The sequence below is a fragment of the Micromonas pusilla genome (assembly GCF_000151265.4).
Source record: "Micromonas pusilla CCMP1545 genomic scaffold MICPUCscaffold_11, whole genome shotgun sequence".
Taxonomy (NCBI): Eukaryota; Viridiplantae; Chlorophyta; class Mamiellophyceae; order Mamiellales; family Mamiellaceae; genus Micromonas; species Micromonas pusilla.
The window spans coordinates 66388-88796 of NW_003315892.1; the positions used below are offsets into that span (position 1 = coordinate 66388).

At 67.2% G+C, this 22409-nt stretch overlaps 13 protein-coding genes across 13 annotated transcripts; 5 read left to right on the forward strand and 8 right to left on the reverse strand.

Annotated features, from left to right (window-relative positions):
• Positions 1-41: 41 nt before the first annotated feature.
• Positions 42-979, reverse strand: MICPUCDRAFT_35474 (uncharacterized protein). Its single transcript, XM_003062037.1, has 3 exons — positions 950-979; positions 681-790; positions 42-501 (listed from the first exon to the last, which is right to left on the reverse strand). The coding sequence occupies exons 2-3, from the start codon at positions 762-764 to the stop codon at positions 205-207; spliced, it is 381 nt and encodes a 126-aa protein (XP_003062083.1). The 5' UTR covers positions 765-790; positions 950-979; the 3' UTR covers positions 42-204.
• Positions 980-1705: 726 nt separating this feature from the next.
• Positions 1706-3151, forward strand: MICPUCDRAFT_20736 (protein arginine methyltransferase; the record flags this gene model as incomplete). Its single annotated transcript, XM_003061822.1, has 1 exon — positions 1706-3151. The coding sequence occupies one exon, from the start codon at positions 1706-1708 to the stop codon at positions 3149-3151; it is 1446 nt and encodes a 481-aa protein (XP_003061868.1).
• A 581-nt stretch (positions 3152-3732) lies between these two features.
• Positions 3733-7183, reverse strand: MICPUCDRAFT_41810 (uncharacterized protein; the record flags this gene model as incomplete). The annotated part of the gene is made up of 4 exons (XM_003062038.1): positions 3733-4157; positions 4292-4757; positions 4899-5644; positions 6142-7183. 4 exons carry the CDS (start codon positions 7181-7183, stop codon positions 3733-3735), a joined length of 2679 nt encoding a protein of 892 aa, XP_003062084.1.
• A 187-nt stretch (positions 7184-7370) lies between these two features.
• On the reverse strand, positions 7371-8796 carry MICPUCDRAFT_48352 (uncharacterized protein). Its single transcript, XM_003062039.1, has 4 exons — positions 8680-8796; positions 8374-8523; positions 7963-8183; positions 7371-7780 (listed from the first exon to the last, which is right to left on the reverse strand). The coding sequence occupies exons 1-4, from the start codon at positions 8767-8769 to the stop codon at positions 7477-7479; spliced, it is 765 nt and encodes a 254-aa protein (XP_003062085.1). The 5' UTR covers positions 8770-8796; the 3' UTR covers positions 7371-7476.
• A 260-nt stretch (positions 8797-9056) lies between these two features.
• Positions 9057-9296, forward strand: MICPUCDRAFT_51523 (uncharacterized protein; the record flags this gene model as incomplete). Its single annotated transcript, XM_003061823.1, has 1 exon — positions 9057-9296. One exon carries the CDS (start codon positions 9057-9059, stop codon positions 9294-9296), a length of 240 nt encoding a protein of 79 aa, XP_003061869.1.
• A 124-nt stretch (positions 9297-9420) lies between these two features.
• On the forward strand, positions 9421-9888 carry MICPUCDRAFT_51524 (uncharacterized protein; the record flags this gene model as incomplete). The annotated part of the gene is made up of 1 exon (XM_003061824.1): positions 9421-9888. The coding sequence occupies one exon, from the start codon at positions 9421-9423 to the stop codon at positions 9886-9888; it is 468 nt and encodes a 155-aa protein (XP_003061870.1).
• Positions 9889-10245: 357 nt separating this feature from the next.
• On the reverse strand, positions 10246-11738 carry MICPUCDRAFT_51525 (uncharacterized protein; the record flags this gene model as incomplete). Its single annotated transcript, XM_003062040.1, has 2 exons — positions 10246-11292; positions 11736-11738. 2 exons carry the CDS (start codon positions 11736-11738, stop codon positions 10504-10506), a joined length of 792 nt encoding a protein of 263 aa, XP_003062086.1. The 3' UTR covers positions 10246-10503.
• A 343-nt stretch (positions 11739-12081) lies between these two features.
• On the reverse strand, positions 12082-14708 carry MICPUCDRAFT_44749 (uncharacterized protein; the record flags this gene model as incomplete). Its single annotated transcript, XM_003062041.1, has 5 exons — positions 12082-12171; positions 12358-12756; positions 12856-13658; positions 13788-14309; positions 14660-14708. The coding sequence occupies 5 exons, from the start codon at positions 14706-14708 to the stop codon at positions 12082-12084; spliced, it is 1863 nt and encodes a 620-aa protein (XP_003062087.1).
• A 281-nt stretch (positions 14709-14989) lies between these two features.
• MICPUCDRAFT_44750 (uncharacterized protein) lies at positions 14990-15738 on the forward strand (the record flags this gene model as incomplete). The annotated part of the gene is made up of 2 exons (XM_003061825.1): positions 14990-15376; positions 15544-15738. 2 exons carry the CDS (start codon positions 14990-14992, stop codon positions 15736-15738), a joined length of 582 nt encoding a protein of 193 aa, XP_003061871.1.
• A 103-nt stretch (positions 15739-15841) lies between these two features.
• Positions 15842-17451, reverse strand: MICPUCDRAFT_48355 (bromodomain-containing protein). The gene has a single exon (XM_003062042.1). It carries the CDS (start codon positions 17440-17442, stop codon positions 16012-16014), a length of 1431 nt encoding a protein of 476 aa, XP_003062088.1. The 5' UTR covers positions 17443-17451; the 3' UTR covers positions 15842-16011.
• Positions 17452-17489: 38 nt separating this feature from the next.
• Positions 17490-19086, reverse strand: MICPUCDRAFT_69844 (uncharacterized protein; the record flags this gene model as incomplete). The annotated part of the gene is made up of 3 exons (XM_003062043.1): positions 18645-19086; positions 18062-18328; positions 17490-17861 (listed from the first exon to the last, which is right to left on the reverse strand). The coding sequence occupies exons 1-3, from the start codon at positions 18783-18785 to the stop codon at positions 17490-17492; spliced, it is 780 nt and encodes a 259-aa protein (XP_003062089.1). The 5' UTR covers positions 18786-19086.
• Positions 19087-19500: 414 nt separating this feature from the next.
• Positions 19501-19916, forward strand: MICPUCDRAFT_51529 (uncharacterized protein; the record flags this gene model as incomplete). The annotated part of the gene is made up of 2 exons (XM_003061826.1): positions 19501-19534; positions 19675-19916. The coding sequence occupies 2 exons, from the start codon at positions 19501-19503 to the stop codon at positions 19914-19916; spliced, it is 276 nt and encodes a 91-aa protein (XP_003061872.1).
• An 883-nt stretch (positions 19917-20799) lies between these two features.
• MICPUCDRAFT_35481 (uncharacterized protein) lies at positions 20800-22262 on the reverse strand. Its single transcript, XM_003062044.1, has 2 exons — positions 22156-22262; positions 20800-21895 (listed from the first exon to the last, which is right to left on the reverse strand). Exons 1-2 carry the CDS (start codon positions 22186-22188, stop codon positions 20936-20938), a joined length of 993 nt encoding a protein of 330 aa, XP_003062090.1. The 5' UTR covers positions 22189-22262; the 3' UTR covers positions 20800-20935.
• Positions 22263-22409: the final 147 nt, after the last annotated feature.

Genomic DNA, 22409 nt, shown 5'->3' on the forward strand with positions numbered 1-22409 from the left:
CGACGTCGTTCGTTCGTTCGTTCGTTCGTTCGTTTCGTTTTAACAGAGCTCTCATCAGCTGCGCTATGTGAGTATTACAAGTGCTTCGAGCTCGCGCGTGCTAGCGGCGGGCGAGACGGGCGCCGAGCAGGCGGCCCGTCTTCTTTCGCCTCTTCCTCCTCCTCGGACGTGAGCGTCTCGTCTCGTTCGATCGTTGAGATTTAATCAAATGAGAAGCTTCTCGATGGCGTCCTTGAGGTTGTTGATCTGCGACTTGAGCTGCGACCCCTCGTTCGTGGTGACGCTGCACGAGATCACGGGCCGCGACACCCCGCACGCGCGACCGAGCGCCTGCTTGGACGGCACGAACACGTACGGCACGTTCTTATCCTCGGCGAGGAGCGGGAGGTGGAGTAAAATCTCCAGCGGCTCGGTGTCGGCGGCGAGGACGACAAACTCGGAGATGCCGCGGTTCAGCGTCTTCGTCGCCTCGTTCGCGCCCTTCTTGAGCTGCTTGTAGTTCTGTGGTTGGAGAGGAAGGCGAGCGGAGTGGAGGGGGGGTGAGAATTGGGCGAGAATTGGGCGAGTAGCAGAGAGAGTAGAGAGAGTACAGAGCGAGAATTCATTCGTTCGCGCAATTAATTAATTAATTGGCGTGCGATTCGGGGCTGGATCGATCGAACGATCGGTCGGTCGCGCACCGCCGCCTGCTGGACGATGTCCAGGATCGTGATCGTGAGCTGCGCGTCCGCGAGCGGGTACGCCTTGGGGTTCACTTCCGCCATTCTTTAAAGCGTAGGCGGTGGGGAGACTGCGGAGGGAGGGAGGGAGGGAAGAAGAAGCCGTGAGAGACAGGGTTTCGGAGGCGAAACGAACGAATCGGGCGCGAGGGCTCCAGCGATCGTTCGCGAGAGGCGCGCGCGCGCGGGGGTGCGGGGACCGCGCGCGGACGCCACGTCGCGAGGCGCACCTTTGGAGGACGTGTCGAAGGTACGAAGCTTCACTGCTCGTTTGACGAACCGAGCTCAGCCGCGCGCGCGCAATGCCGCCCCCCCCTCGCGCACGATTTCGTCGCGTGCTCTGGCGGCTCGAGCGCGGCGATTTTCCGACCGACCGCACCGCCGGCAGGTGATGCGCTCAAAACGAACGTTTTTCACCCACCCCTCGGTTTCAACATTTGATCGCGTCCCCTTTCAACCGACCGATGAGCAGCGGATCGGGCCGTCCGCGGACCGATGAGCGGAGCGGAGCGGAGGTCGACGCCGCGTCCGCCACACCGATCGTCGCCGCGCGCGTCATGGGCCGCAAGCGCAAGGAGCCCGCGCGCGAGACGCGGTGGAAGGAGACGGACGCCCGCCTGTGGGACTGCCACGCGCCGCTCCCACCGCCGCCGCGCGCGCCGGACGTCCACCTCGAGCGTCTCGCGAGCGCGGCGCGCGCGGGGCCGACCAATCATCGCGCCGACGCGAATAACGCCGACGACGACGACGACGCCGCCGACGTGGTGCGTTCCTTCCCTCTGCGGATCGTCAAGGAGATCCGCGCGCGCGGACGCGACGCCGGCGACGCGATCGACCTCTCGCTCGCGCCCGCGAAGCTCCGCGTGACGCGCGACGGGAGCGCGCGCGTCGGCCGCGTCGTCGTCGCGGCGACGACGACGGTGATCCGATGGCGCGTCGACCGCGAGACGACGACGGCGACGCGCATCGGGGACGCGCTCCTCCTGATGACGGCGACGGAAGAGGGCGCGACGGAAGAGGGCGCGACGGCGACGGCGAAGGCGAAGACGCGGCGCGCGTTCGCGCTCGGGTTCGCGGACGCGAGGGACCTGGAGCGGTTCGCGCGCGACGTCCTCGGCGATGATGATGTAGTCGCCGACGCGAACGCCGCGGCCGCGCCCACGGTAAAAGGTCCTACCAACGCGTTCGATTCGAAGATCAGCCCCGTGAGCGCGGCGGAATACTTCCGGTACTACGCGCAGATCCCGCAGCAGCAGAACATGCTCGAGGACGCGGTGCGGACGGGGACGTACTTCACCGCCGTCGTCGAGCGCGCGCGATCGCATTTCGCCGGGAAGATCGTCATGGACGTCGGCGCGGGGAGCGGCGCGCTGTCCTTCTTCGCCGCCGCCGCGGGCGCGCGGCGCGTGTACGCGATCGAGGCGTCCGACATGGCGAAACACTGCGCGAAGATCGTGGAGAATAACGCGCACTTGAGGGATGTCATCGTCGTCATCCAGAGCCGCGTTGAGGACGTCGCGGACGGCGAGATCGCGGAGCCGGTCGATTGCTTCGTCTCCGAGCCGATGGGCACGGCGCTGTTCAACGAGCGCATGATCGAGTCGTACCTCATCGCGCGCGATAGGTTCGGGCGAAGAAACCCTAAAAACCACCCTAAAACCCTAAACGTGACGATGTTCCCGAACGAGGGCAGGCTGCACGTCGCGCCGTTTCGAGACGACGCGTTGCACGCGGAGGTGGCGAACAAGGCGCGCTTTTGGACGCACGCGGACTTTTACGGCGTCGACGTCACGCCGTTGATGGACGACGCGATTCGGGCGTATTACCGCCAGTGCGTCGTCGACGCGTTCGACCCGGGGATCCTCCTCGCGGACGCGACGTCGTTCGCGTGGGACTTTACGACGATCGCCCCGGAGTCGCTCGAGGTGATTCGGCTTCCGACGCGATTCGAGATCATCGGCGGCGCTCGCGACGACGACGACGACGACGCTGACGCTGACGACGCGAACGCCGCGTCCCCCCACGTCGTCGTGCACGGCATCGCGTGCTGGTTCGACGTGCGGTTCGGCGGCGACCGCGGCGACCGCGCGAGGTACCTCAGCACCGCGCCGGGGCTGCCGACGACGCACTGGTTCCAGATGCGTTTCGTGTTTGAAAAGCCGCTGGTCGCGCGCGCGGGCGACGTCGTCGTCGGCGAACTCGTCATGAGGGGGGGGGATAACCAGTCGTACGTCGTGACTGGCGAGATGCGCGTGGAGACGACGGGGCGCGGGTCGGGTGCGAGTCATCGTAACGCGCAGACGACGCGCGTTACCGGGGAATGGGACCTCAAAGATCCGTACTACCGACAGTGCGTGCACCCGCAGCCGGGGTACACGAGCAAGCAGAACGAGAAGTGGTACGGAAGTAGTAGCGCGGTGGACGCGAACTAGTAGCTAGTCTAACTACGTACTGTAGTCTAATGGACGCACGATAGACGCGTTGTCGCGATCGATCACAGGCATCGCGTAGTTTTATTTTTCGTCCATCTTCGTATGTTACAAAAGTAAATCTTCCCGTCGAACTACTTCGTAGTCTTCTTCGCTCGCGCACGTCGTGCGCGGGTCTGCTCTCTCGTCATCACCGGTTCCTTCTTCCCGCGGCGGCTCTCGCGCCGCTCGCCTTGGCGGCGACTTTCCGCGCGGACGCCGCGCGCGTCGTCCCGCCGCCGCCGCCTCGTCCCGCGGACGCTCTTCGCGAGGCGGCGGCTTTCTTCGCGTCCGCCGCGCGTTTCGTCGCGCGGGCTTCCGCCTCCGCGAGGACGTCTCTCGGCTCGCCGCCGGCGCCGCGGGCGGCGGCGCCTGACCCTCCGCCGCCGCCGTTCGCCGCCGCCGCGGCGGCGGCGGCGACGTCGACGTCGACGTCGACGTCTTCGTCCTCGTCCGCATCCTCGCGAGGCAGCGGCACGACGTCCCGCACCTCCGGCAGCGGCACGACCGGCGGCGCGGTGGTCGACGCGTCCTCGGGGGGAAGCTTATCGAGTTCGACGACGGTCGGACCGTCCGCCGCGGAAGCGGCGGCGGCGGCGGCGGCGTCGACGTTGGCGTCTCGCGCCTCCGCCGCCGCCTCCGCTCGATCCCCGCCGATCCTCACGACCGCGGGCTCGCCTCTCGCCGCGGGGGTCTCCTCGCCGAGTCGCACCGTCGGCGTTTTCCGCTCGCGCGCCTCGCCGCGCGTCGTGGACGTCTCCTCCCGCGGCGCGGCGTTGGATTGCGCCGCGATCGGCGACGGCGACGGCGACGGCGACGGCGACGGCGACGGCGACGGCGACGGCGACGGCGACGGCGTCGCGAGAGGTGGCGGAGGAGGAGACAGAGGAGGAGGCGGCGACGTCGCGGGCGGCGGCGGCGGCAATCGTCGCGCCTCGGACGCCGTCGACGCGTTGCCGCCGCCGCTGAGCTGCGCGACGACGTTCACCGTCACCGTGGTGTCGCCGACGTTCGTCGTGGTCCCGGTGCCGTTCCCGCCGCCGCCGCGCGTCGTGTAGTCGCCGACGAATCCGTCGCCGTATCCTCCGTACCCTCCCCGGAAACCTAACCCGGCGCCCATGAACGGAAGCCCGAGGCCGCCGTAGCCGAGGCCGCCGTAGCCGAGTCCGTCGCCGAACGCGCCTACGCCGCCGTACGGGCCGACGACGTCTTCGGTGGTCTCGGTGACTTCCTCCGCGGCGAAGACGTCGTCGACCGGCCGCGTCGGCGTCGGCGCCGGCGTCGTCGTCGCGAGCTGGTCGTACACGCCGCCGACCCTGTACGCTTCGTACAACGGCGGCGGCGGCGTCGCCGGCGGCCGCGACGTCTCGTCGATCTCCGTGATCTCCGTGATCTCCGTCTCCGTCTCGTTCGTCAGGGTCGGCGCTTCGGTCGTCTCCGCGTCCGTCGTCGCCGGCGCGTCCTCGCCCTCGCTGTCCGGAGGAACGACGACGACGCGCGAGGACGGCCCGGCGCCGCCCCTCGTCAGCGCGCGAACGCCCAACGCGATCGTCTCCCCCGGCGGGAGCCCCTACGTCAGGGTGGAGTTGAAAGGCGTCGGACGGGGTTGAAAGGCGTCAGACGGGGTCGTTGAAAGGCGTCGAGGTCGGTCGGGCGTTGGAACCGTGGGATGGGCGGAGAGACACGCCGGCGAAAGAAGTCCTTAAGAAACGGCGTTCACCACGCCAACGCGGTCGTATGGGGACCAGTGTGAGATAGAACGCGCCTCGAGTCGCAACGATCTCGCGGCGGACGTGAAGAAGCACGCGTCGTCGTCTCTCTCGCTCTCGCCGCCGCTCTCTCCGCCGGCGCCGCACGGCGCGCGGGCGTTACGAGCGACGGCGTCGTCGTCGCTCAGGACGACGGACGCGGGAGGGATAACGGCCTTAACGGGGGCGTTACCGTCGTCGCGCCACGCGATCCACGTGACCTGGTACCCGAGGTCCTCGTCGTCGACGTCCGCGTCGGGGTCCTCCTCGTCGTCGTCTCGAAGAAGGCCGCGGCGACGCCGGCGGCCGTCGTTCGAACCCTCCCTCGGACCGGGTCTGGACCACGCGACGAGGACGCCGCCGCCGTCGCTCTCCCGCACGCGCCGCGCGGTCACGCGTCGCGGCGGCGACCGCGGCGCGTTCACGATCGGAGGGCAGGCGGCGGCGTCCTCGCCGTCCTCGCCGTCCTCGCCGCGGAGAGCCGCGGAGAGCGTCGACGCGGGACGCGTGAACGAGAGCGTCGCCGCGGGGGACGTCTCGCCCGCGGCGTTCTCCGCGACGACGTCCACGGTCACCGCGACGTCCGCGTTTTCGGTTTCAATCGAGTCCGCGCCTCTCGGCTTCGGGATCTTCCAGCCGTTGCACTCGCACAGGGACGTCGGGAGCGACGCGTCGTGACGCGTGCGCTGATACAACGGGTCGTCGTCGCCTGCGGGCGAAGAGAGAAGAAGAAGAGGAAGAAGAGGGTGGGTAAAAAATAAATTAAAAGAAAAACGCCTCAAGAAACGACGTTACGAGTGGACGTGCTGTACCTTTTTCGCCGACCAGCTTCGCCGTCGTGCGAACGACGTACTCGACCACCGCGCTCTTCGCCGCGAGCGGCGACGGCAGCGCCGCCGCGGGGTCCCACGACACGCACGCGTTATTCTCGTCGTCCACCTCGAAGCGCACGCCCGTGGGCATCGGCGGAGGGGACGTCAGCGACGGATCGAGCGCGCCCCCGATCCACGGCGACGACTTTTGGTTAGGGTCGTTTTATACGAGCGAACGTCGGGGTGGAGTTGAAAGGCGTCAGTTGGAGTTGAAAGGCGTCGAGGGCGGGGATTGAAAGCGAGGGGTGGGCGGAGAGCATCGCCGGGCAAAGTCCTTAAGGATCGGCGTTCACCACGCCAACGCGGTCGTATGGGGACCAGTGTGACATAGAACGCGCCTTATTTTGGTCGTTTTTTTGGTTTTGGTTTTTTTGGTCTCGAGCGCGGCGGCCCCGCTCGACGACGTCTTCGACGTCTTCGACCGGCGCGAACATCAGCCAGCACTGCCCGGACGCGACGCCCATCGCCTCGCACGCGTCCTCGTTGTAGTCCTCGTCGTCCTCGTCCTCGTCCTCGCAGCGCGCCCACGCGTTGCACCCGGCGACGCGCGCGCACGCGTCGCAGCATTCGCCCGCGTTCGCGGTACGGACGTCGCCGCCGTCCAGGAGTATCGTCGCGTTCGGGAAAAACCCGCGCGTCGCGCCGCAGAAGGCCCACCGCGTCGGGTCCGTCCCCGCGTCGAGCGCGGACGCGTCGTCGTAGGACGCGTCATCTTCTTCGTCGTCTTCATCTTCCTCTTCTTCGGAAGACGCGACCGCGATCGCGACCGCGGACACCGCGCCCGCGTCGCCGTCGTCGTCGCCGTCGAACGGGGAGACGCGGACTCGAAACGCGTACGCCACGCCTGGGGTCAGGCCGCGGAACGCGTACCCGGTCCCCTCCACGCCGTCCGCGCGCGCGACGACCGGCGCCGCGCACGGCGGCGCGGAGGCGGCGAACGCGGCGTCGTCGTCGAGGCACGCGCGCGCTTCGACGGAGTAGGTCTTCCCGATCGCGGCGTCCGACGCGGCGGTGGAGAAGGCGGCGAGCCCGGGAGGCGCGTCGTCGTCGTCGTCGTCGTCCCCGTCGTCGTCGTCGACGTCGTCGCCGCCGTCGAACGGGAAGACGCGCGGCGTCAGCGGCGGCGTCCACGCCAGCTCGACCGCGCCGGAGGCGGACGACGACGGCGACGCGTAGAGCGGGAACGACGCGCGTCGCGCGCGCGCGTCCGCGTCCGAGAGCGGAGTCGTCGTCGTAGTCTTCGGCGTCGCTTTCCCCGCGTCGTCGTCGTCGACGCCGCCGCCGCTCGCGAACGGCGCGGCGGCGTCGTCGCGCGCGCGCGCGGCGGGCGCGATGACGAGGAGCAGCGCGAGCGCGCGGAGGAGCGCGCGTCGCATGGCGAGAGGCGAGAGGCGCGGTGCGATGTCGCGCGCGTCGCGTCGCGCGGAGTGCGGGCCGCGCGCGCGCGTCGTAGGGCTTTGCTTACGTGTTTTCGCCCGCGCGCGTCTCTCGGCGGCGACGACGACGCGGCGCCGATGCGTCCAAGAGAGCGGCCGGGCGCGGGGACTTCCGGGAGGCGCGACGCGGGGACATTTTTTTTTCGTTACCCGCGGCGTCGTTTGCGCGATACGACGCGACACGGTACACCACGCGAGATCTACGAGACGTCGCCGTCGACGTCGCCGTCGCGTCATCTCCCGAACATCCCTCCGCCGCGCTTCTTCTCGTTCCCCCCCGCGGCGACGCTCACAGCGGGGCCGTTCCCGTCCTTGAACATCGCCCCCCGAGCGCCGCCGTTCCCGCCGCCGTTCGCGTCGTCGTCGTCCTCCGCGTCGTCGTCGCCGGCGTCGACGACAAAGTTCGGAAACTTGTAACACCCCACGACCCCGTGCGCGTGCGCGCGCAGCACGTTCCCCCGCGTCGTCTCCCCCGTGACCGCGTCCACTCTCGTCGACTGCTCCGCGGTCAGCGTCACCGGAAACTCGACGCTCGCCCTGCGGTTCGGTTAAGTTCGGAGGACGACGTTACGATACTTTTGGTCAGCGAGCGATCGTATCGGATGACGTGGCACACATCTTGGCCGTCGTGATGATATTATATGCGCGCGAAGAGAGAAGATACGACGACGAGTGATGACGTGCGTGGGAACGAACGAAACGAAATGAAACGTGCGCGCCTTTTAGACGCCTTCCACGACGGGCGCGCGTTGACCGATTCCCCCCGCGCCAACGACGACGCCACAACCGCCGTCTTCATCGCGCGCGTCGTCGGCCTGAAGTCCACGTTCAGGTACGGCCGCGGCTTGAAATCCACGCGGTTCGGCCGCGGGCCGAGCCCGCACCCGACGGCGATGGACACCTGCGTCTCGCACGCGCCCCACGGGAGCACGTACTCCTTCTGAGGGTCGTTCCATAGGAGCGAATGTCGGGGTGGAGTTCATAGGCGTCAGATGGAGTTGAAAGGCGTCGAGGGCGGGGAATGAAAGCGAGGGACCCTGGGCGGAGAGAAACGCCGGGAAAAGTCCTTAAGGATCGGCGTCCACCACGCCGACGCGGTCGTATGGGAACCAGTGTGAGATAGAACGCACCTGAAGCTCGATCCCTTCGAGATCCGCGACGACGACGCCCGCCTTGCCCGCTCTGACCTCGACCCTGGAGAAGGCGCTCACGGAGCGGTTCCCGAGGTCGACGAACGCGCCGAAGTTCACGGTCGCGTTCAGCGGCTTGTGCTCAAGGCCCTGGGAGGGAGGGTGGGGAGGAGGGACGGACGGACGGCGGGGTTCAGACGGCGCGCGAGGAGGATCGTGAGGGGGGATGAAAGAAGAAAGACGCGAGATGTTCGCTCGTTCGCACGACGTTCCGCGCTCGCGGCGGGCGACGGGACGCGCGCGCACCTTCGTGACCTTGAGCCCCGCGACGACGTTCTTCACGTCCGCGGTGAGCATCAACGGCCCGGCCTTGACGCGGTTCGTCTTGTCGTCCATGGTGGCGCGCGCGGGGGGGGGCGGGCGCCGCGCTGTCGGTGTGGTTCGGTCGACGACGCTCTCAGCGCGTGCCAACGGAAACGCGCGCGGGTGTTCTGGTTTCAAGTTTTGACCCATTTCACCCTGAGACCTGTCGCGTCAAAACGCGAATCCAGGTCTAACTGAAAGGAATCCACCGCGCACTGATCGCGTCGCTCGTCCCGCGAGAGGAAGAAAACGGTCGCTCGCGTCACGACGTCACACCATCAACGCTCGCGCCCCCCCGACCCCCCAACTCGAACCGCGCGATGCCGATCGACTACAGCAAGTTCGACCAGATCGAGATCTCCGACAGCGACGTCGAGGAGGACGAGACCCCGCCGTGGATGCGCGTCCCCGCGAACAAGGACCTCGACGAGGGCGCGCTGCGCCTCGTCGCGTCTGGAAATCTCGGCGCGGGGATGCGACAACACCTGTCGGAGGATGAGGTGCGTTCTATACACTGGTCCCCATACGACCGCGTTGGCGTGGTGAACGCCGATCCTTAAGGACTTTGCCCGGCGCATCTCTCCGCCCACCCCCCGCTTTCAATCCCCGCCCTCGATGCCTTTCAACTCCAACTGACGCCTTTCAACTCCACCCCGACAATCGCTCGTATGGAACGGCCCTGAGATGAAGCGCTGGAAGCACCGCCGCTACGTGAACGACGACGACAGCGCCGCCGCCGCGTTCGACGCCAAGTACGGCGTCCCGAACGTCGAGTACGTCTCGAGCGCGCGCGAGATGCACGGGAACCCGTGCTACGTCCCGGAGGCGGACGAGGCGATATCGGACGAGGAGATCTCGCGCGCGCTGCGCGACGACGACGACGGAAGCCACGGAAGCCACGGAAGCCACGGAAGCCACGGAAGCGCGCGCACCGTGGACGGGATCCGACGCACGCTGCGCGCCGGCGCGGAGCTCTGCCACGCGTTCAAGAGGGACCCGACGTGGAACGCCCTCGGGCTGTGCGAGGACGTGCGGAAGCGGATGCTGTACGTGAGCGCGATGTTCGACGACGACGTCGACGGGTTTCGCAAGGTGCGTTCTATACACTGGTCCCCATACGATCCCGTTTGCGTGGTGAACGCCGATCCTTAAGGACTTTTGCCGTCGTCTCTCTCCGCCCACCCCTCGCTTTCAACGCCCGCCCTCGGCGCCTTTCAACTCCACCTGACGCCTTTGAACTCCACCCCGACAATCGCTTGTATGGAACGACCCTAAGTGGATCCGGCTCGCCGGAGGCGCCGGGCAACCCGACGATAAAGACCCGGTCACGGGACGCGAGGTGCACCTGTACGACGCGAGCGCGCGGGAGATGGAGTGGTACGTCCGCGTCGGGAGCGCGCGCGAGGCGGACCTGCCGAACGGCGCGGACGCGCTGGACTGAGCGGCGGCGGCGGCGGCGGAGGAGGAGGAGGAGGAGGAGGAGCGATCGACGATCGCGAAGAGAGAAAAAAAGAAGAATGATTTCGCTTCGTCACAACGCAACGACGACCGACGATTCGGCGCTACACCCTACTACGGCATAGTTTCCCCCCATCCGCATCGTGTCGTTCGCGTGACCTCGCGAGCTCACCCACACCCACCCAACTTCGGCGAGGACGCGACGCGAGAGAGAGAGATCGTCGCTCCCGCCCGCGTCCTCTCCGATTCGACCTCAGACGCGCGACCTCCTCCTTCCCGTCTCGTCTCGCTCGCCGCTCGCGCGCACGTTTACACCTTCTCGCGCGCGCGAAGCTCCGCGTCGATGATGCGCTGCTTCTTCTTCGTCTTCGCCTGGGACTTGACGCCCATGATGCCGCCGCCCCACTTCCTGTTGGAAGCCTCGAAGCGATCGTTGTACGACCCCTTGATCGCCTCCACGAGCTTCGAAAACTCCATCTTGTCCTCGTTCTTGATCGCCGTGAGCGCGAGCGCGGTGGCCGTCTTCTTGTGCACGACCGTCCCCAACCGCGCCTTGCCCTTCACGATGCAGTACGGCACGTTCATCTGCCGGCACAACGCCGGGAGCCAGATGACGAGCTCGATGGGATCGACGTCGTGCGCGATGCACACCAGCTGCGCCTTCCCTTGCTCGACCAAGTACGTGATGTGGTTGATGCCGTACTTCACGACGACGGGCTTTTTGGACTCGACCTCCTTGCCGGCCGCCTCCGCGGCCGCCTGCGCGGTGAGCCTCTCCTTCTTTTGCGCGTCGTCCTCGGGGCGGTACTTCATGAGGATCTTAAACAGCGACGTCGCGAGGTTCTTGTCCAGCGTGTTGTTGAACTGGTTGATCGCGGGCGGCACCTTGAGACGCTTCTGGAGCACGCGGCGCGCGCGCTGAATGCGGACGTACTTCGGCCACTTCACGTAGCGGTTCAGCGGCTGCCGCGGCGGGAGCGACTGGCCGATGCCGAACGTCTTCGCCTTCTTCTCGAAGAGCGGGTCGGACGGCGACTTGGCCGCCGCCGCGGGCTTGACGCCCGCGGGCGCGGGGGCGGGCTTCTTACCCTTGGGAGGCTGTTTAGGGTTGGGGGGGGAGGGTTAGGGTTAGGGTTAGGGTTTGGTGGAGGCGTTCGTCGGGCGGGCGGCGCGAGGGAGGGATTCGATCGGAATACGTCGCCGCTGCGCTGACGGAAACCCTAAAAAACCCGCGCGATGGGGACGTCGCGGACGTCGCGCGCGCGACGGCGACGGCGTCGAATCGCGCGTTCGGCGTCGCCGCGGCGGCGTCGCCGCGCGGCGCGACGTCGCGTCGCGGCGCGCGCGGCGTCGAGCGGCGTCGACGGCGTCGCGACGCGCGCGCGAAACCCCGTCCGAGCGAGACGCGCGAGCGATTTCCCTCGCGAGCGAGATCGACGCCACCGCCGGAGACGCGCGCGGACGCGATCGTCGCGCGCGCCGCCGCCGCGACCGCGAGGGAGAACGACGGAGACGCGTCGAAGCGCGAAGTGAAGACGCACCATTCTAGCAACGCAGGACCGTGGGGTGCTGCTTTGCGCGCTTGAAAGAGACCGAGTCGCGGCGACGACGCCGCGTTAACTCCAGAGGAGCGCGGCGAAATTTTTTCAGGGCGAAATCGCGCCGCGCGACTCGTCGACGACGGTCTATTCCGCGCGACTGCGGAAATCTGCTTCGCGTTGCGCCCTTTTCGCGTTTCGCGCCTGACTGTTTGCGCGCACGGCGATTCGACGACGAAACGTACTACGAAATGTACGCGCGGTGCACGTTTCGATTTCTTTTTTCGCCGACGATGAACGAGGCTACAACTAAAGCACACCTCCTCCTCCTCCTCCGGTTGCGACGGGCTCAGTGCCCCGTCCGCTTCCCGAGGAGACTCAGCTGGTTGATGAACTCCGCGCCGGTCGTAAACTCCGTCGCGCCGTACACCACGCTCTTCTTCCCGTCGTCCGCGGGCTCCCCGAGACCGAAGCCCAGCCCCGCGTCGGCAGAAGCTCTTCCCCCGACGCCGCGCGCGGCGGCGGCGCCCTCGCCGGTCCAGTCCAACTCTCGCAACCCGCTGCTGATGCCGCTCACGCCGCGCTCTAACCCGCTCTTCTCCTTCACGACGGTGATCTCGTTCACGCCCTGGTGCTCGAGGTAGTTCCCGCCGCCGAGGACGAAGACGATCGCGTCGTTGAACGGCGCCGGCATAGGCGTCGGCGCGCCCGCCTCCTTCGGGTCGAACCGCGCGAACGACTCCACCTCCGCGCTTCCCGGCGCGTTCGTCATGAGCGCGTCGACGGCTCTCGCGATCGCGAGCTGCCTCCCGCCGCTTAACAACGATTTCACGCCCTTCGCGACGGCGTTTATGGATTGCCCGTAGAGCTTATCCGCCCACCCGAAGACGTCGCCGTCGCCCGCCGCCTCGTCGTCGAGACGGCTCGACGCGGACGCCAGCGACGCCTCCACGGCGGCCATCTTCTTGACGAACCCCAACGCCGCGGCGTCCGCGCCGGACGCCATCAGCGCGCCCTCCATCGCCTCCGCGTCCGCGGCGGACATCCGTCCCCCGCCTCCGCCTCCTCCTCCTCCTCCGCCGCCGTCGCCGCCGCCGCCGCCGCCGCCCCGCTGCGCCATGACGTACAAGATCGCGAGCCGCAACTTATCCTCGGGGGTGCCCCGTCCCGTCGCCGCGAGCAGCGACATCACCGCCTCCTTGTCGCACTTCCCGGAGAGCAAGTCTTCCTCGATCGCGTGGTACTCGTCGATCCCTCTGGCTTTGATCTGACCGAGCAACGCGGTGGCGATGTTCGTGTGCTTGTCGATAACCTTTTTCCGCTCCTGCAGCTCCGGCAACGACGCGACGGCGCTGACGAGCTTCCTCGTCTGGTCCCCCAGCGCGTCCCCCTCGTCCGCGCCGCCGCTCGATGCGACGCCTCTGTTGATCTCGTCCATCGCCTTCTTATACTTCGCGAGCTCGGCTTCGACTTCCTCCGCGACTTTCGGAAACTCGCTCGCGTAATTCCTCACCCAGAACGGATCGTTGTCTTCCAAGTCGTAGCTCTTCTTGGTCATCGTCGCCGCCGCCGCCGCGGACGAGTCCCCGCCCGCGATGTCCACGCGATTGACCCGCATACCGAGCACGTCGTGCACCAGCGGCGCGTACGTCCACCCGTGTTGCAGCGCGCTCGCGAGGTCAAAGTTGCGGTCGAACAAGCACAGCAACGGCCTGCCCCTCGCCGCGCCGCCGCCGAACCCGCCGCCGAACCCGCCCACGTCGTCCGCGGCGAACAGCCCACCGCGCGCCTTGACGTGATCGCGCAGCCGCCGGTCGAGCTCCGTCGCGGCCATCTCCGCGGCGCCGCCTCTCTGCGCGCGGATGATGGGCGCCTTCCCGAGCGTCGCGCACACGGAAAACAAGCCGGTGACGACGTCGTTCACCGCTGGAGATGTTCGAGGCGTCGGTCGTGGAGTTCAAAGGCGTCAGAGGTGGAGTTGAAAGGCGTCGTCGTGAGGTCGAGCGTTGAAACCAGCGAGGGGTGGCGGGCGGAGAGAAATGAAGAGAAATGAACGAACGCGAACGAACGCGCCTCTCTCCACGTCCGCGTCCTTCATCGTCGGGTCGTTCAGATTCACGTACGCGTCCGCTTGCGCGAGCGTGAAGACGTCGTCGGACAGCGACACGAAGTCGCTGTGCATGTCAAACACGCGCTCCACCTTGGCCGCGGCGTCGAATTTCACCGCGTCGTTCGCGAGCTGCTCGAGCAGCGGCCGCGGGAGCGACGACGAAAAGTTTAAGTGGTACGCCTCGTAGAGCCCGTCTTTGAAGTCCTTCGCGATGCGCGCGACGTTGCGCGGCGTCGGGGAGACGTAGTACACCGCGGGGACGTCCGCGATCGGCTGCCGGTCCGCGTCCAGGAGAAGATGAAGCGTCACGCCGTGCCGTCGCAGCTCGTTCACGCGCACGAGCGGGGTGACGATGTCGAAGCATCGCTTGTCCATCACGAGCACCTTGTACACCTCGACGTCGTCGTCGTTGACGCGGTCGAGCGCAGAACGCGGCGCGTTCAGGTTCAGCATGCGGATCACCGCGTCTGATGGAGAACGACGCGTTGGGGGGGGAGGACGAGACGGGTCGAGGTGAGACGATACGAGGCGAGACGATACGAGATGATGGACGCGCGGAGGGCGGATCGGACGGCAGATGGGACGGGACGCGTGGGCGACGCGATCGATCGATTCGACCGCGGCGAGGAAAAGTCCTTAAGGATCGGCGTTCACCACGCGAACGCGGTCGTATGGGGACCAGTGACCGCTGGCGAGGGCGAGGATCGGCGCGCACCTCGCTGACGCTTGCGGAGCGAGAGCACCATGTCGGCGGCGTCTCGGCGACGAGCGCGTCGACGACGTGCGGCGCGTCGCGTGCGCCGTGGAAGTGCGCGACGCGGCGTTCGACGCCCCGACGCCGCCGAAGAAGAGCCCACGCACTTCATCAACGGGCGGCAAGCGCGAAACAGAAGAGGAGTCGGCGTCGTCGTCGGGTCTCGGAGTCGTCTCGACGGGCGCGCCCAGTGCCCGACGCGCGACGACCTGAATGCTGCACGGCGCATCGTCCGCGTCCTCCTCCCTCGCCCGCGCGCCATCCCCCGTCGCCCCTCTCCGTCGCGGTCGCGCCGCCGCGTCGCGGTCGTCGTCCTCCGTCCGACGCGTTGGCGTCCGCACCAGGTCGCGTCGCGTCGGAGGGACGGTGGCCGTCGTCGCGATGGGTCCCCCGATGCCGTCTCGCGAGATCGGCCGCGCGCTCGGCGGCGACGCCACCGCGCCGGTCACGCTCGCGTGCTGGCTCGACTACGCGTGCCCGTTCAGCGCCAAGTTCTTCCGCACGATGACGACCGAGGTCGTCCCGCACTACGGCGCGCGGCTTCGGTTCGTCTTCTACCATCAGGTGCAGCCGTGGCATCCGCAGAGCACGATGCTGCACGAGGCTGCGATCGCGACGCGCGCGTTGGGCGGCGTCGACGCGTTCTGGAAATTCTCCGCCGCGCTGTTCGCCGCGCAGACGGAGTACTTCGACGCGAACGTCTACGACACGTCGCGGAGCGCGATGTACGCGAAGCTCGCGGCGTTGGCGGCGGCGTCCGCGGGCGTGGACGAGGAGGAGGTGATGAAAATGTTGGCTCGGACCGAGGCGCGTTCTAGCTAGGAGCTCGTAGTACCGCACCGATGAGCTGGTCCCCAAAAGAAACCCTGCGATCCCCGCCCGCGATGCGTTTCGACTCCAACTGACGCCTTTCAACCTCACCCCGGATTGACCCTCACCCTCGTCAGATCGCCGGCGAACTCAACACCGGCAACGCGTGCACGCAAGAGCTGAAGTTCCACGTCAAGCTCGGGAGGCAGACGGGGATCCACGTCTCGCCGACGACGACGCTGAACGGGATGGTCTGCGACACGTCCTCGGGGTGGGACCTCGAGAAGTGGAGAGCGTTTTTGGATCCGCACGTCGAGGGCACGGACGCGTGATGAGACGGCGCCGCGACGGACGGATGAAACGCGGGTGGGAGGACGCCGCGCGGAAGCTCGTTCCTCGGTTCTGATGAGAACTTTCGCGTCTACCGTTTCGTGTCTTCTACCTCGGTCGGTTCGTATTAACAATGCGTTAACCGTGTCGACCGGCGTTCGCGCGCGTGCTAAATTGTTTTCCGCCTTCCCGCGTCGTCTCCTCCGACGAGGACGGGGGACGTAAAATTGAACGTCGTCGGTCGTCGCCATCCGTCGTAAAACTCCCTCCTCTCCTCACGCCAGGTGCGGCCCGGACGCAACGCGCACCACCTCCATGAGTTCCGGGTTCGCCGCGGCGGCGTGCCATCCGTCCCCGCCGCCTATCCCGATCCCGATCCCGCCCATTCCGCCGCCGACGAGCGCGAGCAGCGGATCGTCCGCCGCCGCTGCCGCGCCGCCGCCGCCGAGGCTGACGCTGCCGCCGACGCCGGATGCGAAGCCGCCGGCGAAGCCGACGTCCATCGTCGTCGACTTCGCCGCCGCCGCCGCTGCCGCCGCCGCCGCGAGCGCGAGCGTCTCGTCCTCCATGCTGCCGTCGCTGCCGTTCGTCGCGGTCTCGTCCTCGACGCCGTCCTTACGAACAGCGGTCTTCGCGTCGTCCGCGGCGTCATCCTTCTTCTGAGCCTCCATCTTCGCGCTCGCGATCGCGTCGGCCGCCGGTTCCGGTTCCGGTTCCGGTTCCTCCTCCTCGTCGCTCTCGGAGAACCAGTCGCCCTCCACGCCGTGCCCGCCGCCGATGATCCCCCGCGTCGCGTTCCTTCGCGTGTTCTTCGCGAACAACGCGAGCCTGCGATGCGCCACCGCGCTAAACCGCGGCAAATCTTCCAAAATCTCCCCCCACCGCGCAACCGCCTCCACCGGCACCATGTGCTCCCCCTCCGTCTCCGCGATGACGTCGCGCGCTTCCTCGCGGTACCGCCGCGGGAGCTTCATCATCGTGTTCGCGAGCCGCTTCTTCTCTCGCTCGTCCATCGGCCGCGTGATCCGCACCGACGTCCGCTTCAGGTCCTCCAGCGATCGCTTGAGCTGGTCGAGATCCGCCATGAGCCCGGCGCAGCGCATCTCCTCCGCCGCGAGCGTCTGCCGCGCGTGCATCTCCGCGCTCTTCTTCTCCGCACTCTCCTTCTCCGCGGTCATGCTCTCGTCCACCTCCGCCACCTTCTCTTGGATCACCGCCCAGCGAGGTTCCCAAAACTGTTTCAACGTCGCCGCCATGACGTGAACGTCCGTCTGCGCGCCGTTGTAGAGCATCGCGTTGGCGAAGGTCAGCTCGACGTCTCGGTTTACCTCCTCGCACGCGGCGTACACGCCACCCTTTTCGATGTTCGCGCGCACGGTCCCGAGGTCCATGGGCTGTTTCACGATGTCGTGGTAGTTTTCCAGCCCCAGCGCCGCCGCGTCGACGGGCTTGACGAAGGGAAACGACCACTTGTGCGACATCACCTGCTTCACGCTCGCGAGGCACTGCTTCGAGACGATCTCGAGCTTCCTCTTCGCGGCCACCGCGTGGAACGCGGCGCTGTCGAACGGCACGGGGCCCGCGCGGCTCCTCGCGACGTTGACGTCGCGGACGCTTCGTCCCGCGAGGGTTTCCAGCCGCCGCCGCTCCGCGTAGGCCGCCTCCTCCGCCGCGATATCCGCCGCGACTGATGAGGGCCATTCCATACGAGCGATGATATCGGGGTGGAGTTCAAAGGCGTCAGAAACGGAGTTTAAAGGCGTCGAGGTCGGGGATCGAAGGCGAGGGACCCTGGGCGGAGAGATGCGCCGGGAAAAGTCCTTAAGGATCGGCGTGCACCACGCGAACGCGGTCGTATGGGAACCAGTGTGAGAGAGAACGCGCCTGAGAGCGCCTCGCGCGTCTCCGCCGACTCCACGACTTTTCCCGCCAGCCGCGTGATCCCGGACGAGATCTCCGCGAACTTGCGCTTCGCCGCGAGCCGCGCCTCCTTCTCTCGCTCGCGCTTCAGCCGCACTTCGCGCGGCGACGGCGGCGCGTTCGCAGCCGCGGCGGCTTCCCTCTCCTTTTCGGCGCGCTCCGCTTCCATCGCCGCGCGTCGCGCCGCCGCCTGCTGCGCGTACGTCTGCGGGGTCGTTCCATACGAAGCGAACGTCGGGGTGGAGTTTAGAGGCGTCAGATGGAGTTGAAAGGCAACGCGGGCGGGGATTGAAAGCGATGGACCCTGGGCGGAGAGATGCGCCGGGAGAGAAAGTCCTTAAGGATCGGCGTTCACCGCGCCGACGCGGTCGTACTGTATGGGGACCGGCGTAAGAGAGAACGCGCCTGCACCACCTTGCACACCACCGGGTCGTCCTCCGGGTCGAACGAGAACGAGTTCACGCGCAGCTCGCGGCCACCGTTGGACGGCGACCCGGGCGCGGCGGGGCCGGCCTGCGCGGAAGCCCCGAGGCTGCCGTTGGCGTCGCCGCCGCCGCCGCCGGAGACGGGGCGGCGCGCAGCTGTGTTCGCGTCGAAGTTGAACGTTCCCTCCGCGCCGCCGGACGCGGCTTTAGCGCTCGGCTTCGGCTTCGGCTTCGGCTTTTGGGGCGCCTGCGGGAGGGAGACACGGACGGGGTGCGGACGCGAGCGGGCGAGGAGGGCGTCAGAGGTCGGCCGGCCGGCGGCGAGGCGTCGGTCGGGAGAGAAAGTCCTTAAGGATCGGCGTCCACCACGCGGACGGGGTCGTATGGGGACCAGTGTCCGGGGAGAGGGAATCGATCGATCGATGGATCGATCGATCGAGACGGCGACGTCGCGCGGAAACGGCGCTCGAGGCGACGTTCCGAGGCGAACGCGCGCGACTCGCGCGGGAAGAAATTCCGCGGAAGACGCTCGAGATGTCCGCGACGCGAGGTGAGGGACGCGCCGGCTGAGCGTTCGCGCGCGCCGCGCCGCTCTTCATGAGCGCGTCGAGCTTCGCTTTTTTCCTCTCGAGTTCCGCTTGAAGTTTCTCGAGCTGCTTCGCCTCTTTCGACGCCGCGGACGCGTTTTTCGACTTGGACGGCATCCTTCTCGCGGCGTCGACGTCCCGACGAGTGACCTGAGACGCCTCCCTCGAAGTTTCAGCGCGCGCGGTCGCGGGTGAGCGTCCGCGCGGGCGCGATTCCGTCCGCGGCGCGCGCGCGGTTTTTGCCGTTTCACCACGACGTCGCACCCTCGCGCCGGAATCTCGCGCTTCTCGCGCACGACCCGGTCGTTTCACCCCCCGCGCTTCCTATATGTCCCAAAGGACACCCCTCCGCGGGCGCTCGCGCGGGAAAAAGGGGGATGCGCGGTCGCGTCGTGGACCCGTGCGGGGGGCCCGCGCGCCGGGTATTGCGCGGTTTCTCGCTCCGGGCTGGCGCTGTAGCTCGCTTTTTCCGCGTTCGGAAAAGACATAGGCGACGCGTTTTGTGCGAGCGGTCGTATGCGCATTCAGTCGCGCGCGCGAAACAATTATGGTTTTTTCACTCTTTTCGCGGTTGACGTGTTCGAGCGTAGTACGCCGCTCAGTACGAACGTATGAGCAATCAATATCAAGAGTAGCCGGGTGTACGGTGCCGTCTGCCGAGCTGTCGTCGCGCATCTTGTAGTCGCCGGCTCGCGTGCAGACTGCAAATCCTTACACACGTGTCGAAGTTCGTTTGGACCGACGCGCGAGACGCCTCGCGCGCGCGGTCGACGCCCGCCCGCGGCGCCCCCCGGACCGCCCCCACCGCGCCCGCGCGGTCGTCCGAGGCGTCATGGCGAACAGCCGCGGGAAGCTCGAGGTCAACGGTGCGCGTCCGCGTCCGCCGTCGCGCCGATCGTGTATCCATCGTCCGAGCCGTCGCGTTCGCGAACGCGCGTCATCGGCCGCGCTGACATCGGAACTGACGTCCCCTCTCTCCCAACCTCCCACCCTCCCTTCCCCGCAGTCCTCCGCGCGTGGGGGCTGAAAGACACGCAGACGTTCGGGACGCAAGACCCGTACTGCGTCGTGCGCGTGAACGACCAGCGCGCGCGCACGCGCGTGAGCGTCGACGGCGGCACGTCGCCGGCGTTCCACGAGCGCCTCACGATGGACGTGTTCGGGCATCCTCCGCACGTCTTCGTTGAGGTGCGTTCTATACACTGGTCCCCATACGACCGCGTTGGCGTGGTGAACGCCGATCCTTAAGGACTTTCGCCGGCGCATCTCTCCGCCCACACCTCGCTTTCAATCCCCGCCCTCGATAGGCGCCTTTCAACTCCATCTGACGCCTTTCAACTCCACCCCGACATTCGCTCGTATGGAACGACCCTCATGAGATTTGGAACGACAACCGAGCGTGGCACGATTATAAAGTGGGGACGTGCACGGTGCCGCTGACGGACGACCTGTACGCGCCGTCGGGGCGCGCGCAGCAGATCATCACCGCGCCGGTCGTGAGCGCGAAAGGGAAGGCGCGCGGGACGTTGTCCCTGGCGCTCGAGTTTTTCGCGTCGGCGCGGAATCAGCAGCCGGCGGCGACGGAGAAGGAGGCGCGTTCTCTCTTACACTGGTCCCCATACGACCGCGTCGGCGTGGTGAACGCCGATCCTTAAGGACTTTGCCCGGCGTGTCTCTCCTCCCACCCCTCGCGTTCAATCCCCGCCCTAGATGCCTTTCAACTCCAACTGACGCCTTTCAACTCCACCCCGCCATTCGCTCGTATATAACGGCCCGGAGAAACCGAAGACGGACGTACGTTACGACCGTCACGACGACGCGCCGAGCGCGCCGGCGATGCCGATGCCGATGCCCGCGTGCACGCCTCGGCCGATCAACACGGTCGCGCGAGGGTACCACGACGCGGGGGCCGCCGCGACGTCGAATCCGTACGTGGGAGACGCGTCGCGGTCGCGGCGCGTCGCGACGCCGCCGCCGCGGTCTCCGGCGACGTTCGGGACGAACCACCCGACCCCGACGCGGCGGAGTTATTTCCCGACCCCAGGTCCGTTGCCGACGGTGTGATGTGACATGTCGTGTTGTTTCGCGCGTCGCGTCGTGTGATAACCTTAAGCTTAGCAGGCGCTCCGTTGTTTTACGAGAGTAATTAAATAGACTCACCAGTCTCTTAACACTCCGCGACTTAACACCGCTTCCGCCCGCCCTCGCGTCTATCAATCAATCCAATCCAATCCCTCCCCGCGTCCTCGTCGATCGATCACATCAGATCAATCCAGCGGCCTCCCGTATAGCTTCTTAATCCCGACGTCCGGGGTATCCTGCTTCACGAGCGACTCCCCCACGAGCAAGCACCCCACGCCCGCGTCTTGCAAGACGTTCACGTCGTCGATCGTAAAGATGCCGCTCTCCCCGACCATCGTGATCCCGCGCGCCCGCACTTGCTCCCCCAGCGGTCCGCTCAGCAGTTCCACCGTCACGTCCAACGACACCTCGAACGTCCCGAGGTCGCGGTTGTTGATCCCGAGGAGGTCGATGTCGTCCAGCTTGAGCACGCGCTCCATCTCTTCGTAGGTGTGCACCTCTATCAACGCCGCCATGCCCAACGATTTCGCGATCTTTTGGAAATACGTCAAGTCTTGGTTCGGAAGCACCGCGGCGATGAGCAGGATCGCGTCCGCGCCGTACTTGCGCGCGAGGTAGATTTGGTACGCGTCGACGATGAACTCCTTGCACAGGAGCGGGCACTCCACGCCCGCGGATCGGATGAGCTCCAAGTTTTCAAACCCGCCTTGGAAATATTTCTCATCCGTGAGCACGGAGAGGCACGCGGCGCCGCCGGCTTCGTACGCCTTCGCGATCTTCACCGGGTCAAAGTTGGGCTGAATGACCCCTTTCGACGGGCTCGCCTTCTTCACCTCCGCGATCAGCGCGGGCTGCCCCGTGGTCTCGCGCTGCGTTTTGATCGCGCCGACGAAGTCGCGCGCCGGCGGCGCGTTTTGCATCGCCGTGCGCACGAGCGTCAGCGGGAAAGCTTCTTTCCGCTTCGCGAGCTCGACGTCTTTATACCACACGATCTCCTCGAGGATGTTCCGCGGCTTGTTGTCCACGTTGTCCACGCGCTCGCCGTCCGGGGTGACGGCCTCCATCTTGAACGCGAACTGGTCGGTCCCGACTTCGTGCACGGACGCGCCGTTCGGGGGGCGCCGTCGGATCATGACCTCGGGCTTCTGGAGACGAGACGGCGTCGGGGCGGGAGGGATGGACGAGTGGGTTCGGGGTGGGGGGGGCGGGGCGTCAGAAAGCGCGGCGGCATGGATTGGGGACGACGGCGGGCGTCGCGCGACGGCGTGGATGGGAGGAGGGAGCGGGCGACGCGATGACGACGACGACGCGCGCGGACGGACGGAAGGGAGGCTTCCGTCCGTCCGTCCGCGGCGGCGGCGAGAGAAGATTTCATTTCATTCGTTCCTCGCGTCGGGTCGCGCACCGCTTCGTCGGAGACGGAGGCGCTGACGCGCATCGCGCGCTTCGCGCTCGCCGACGCGCGCTTCGCGACGCGGGGGAGGAAGGACGCGCGAGGCGCCGGAGCGGTCGCGGAGATCATCGTCGTGCGTGGACGCGCGCGAGAGTGGCGCGAGTCGCGTCTCCGAGACGACCGGATAAAAAAAGATCGTCGTTGCTTGCTGCCCGCGCCGCGCTGCCCAGGCCGTCGACGACGAGAGCTTCGGAATCGAAGGCGCC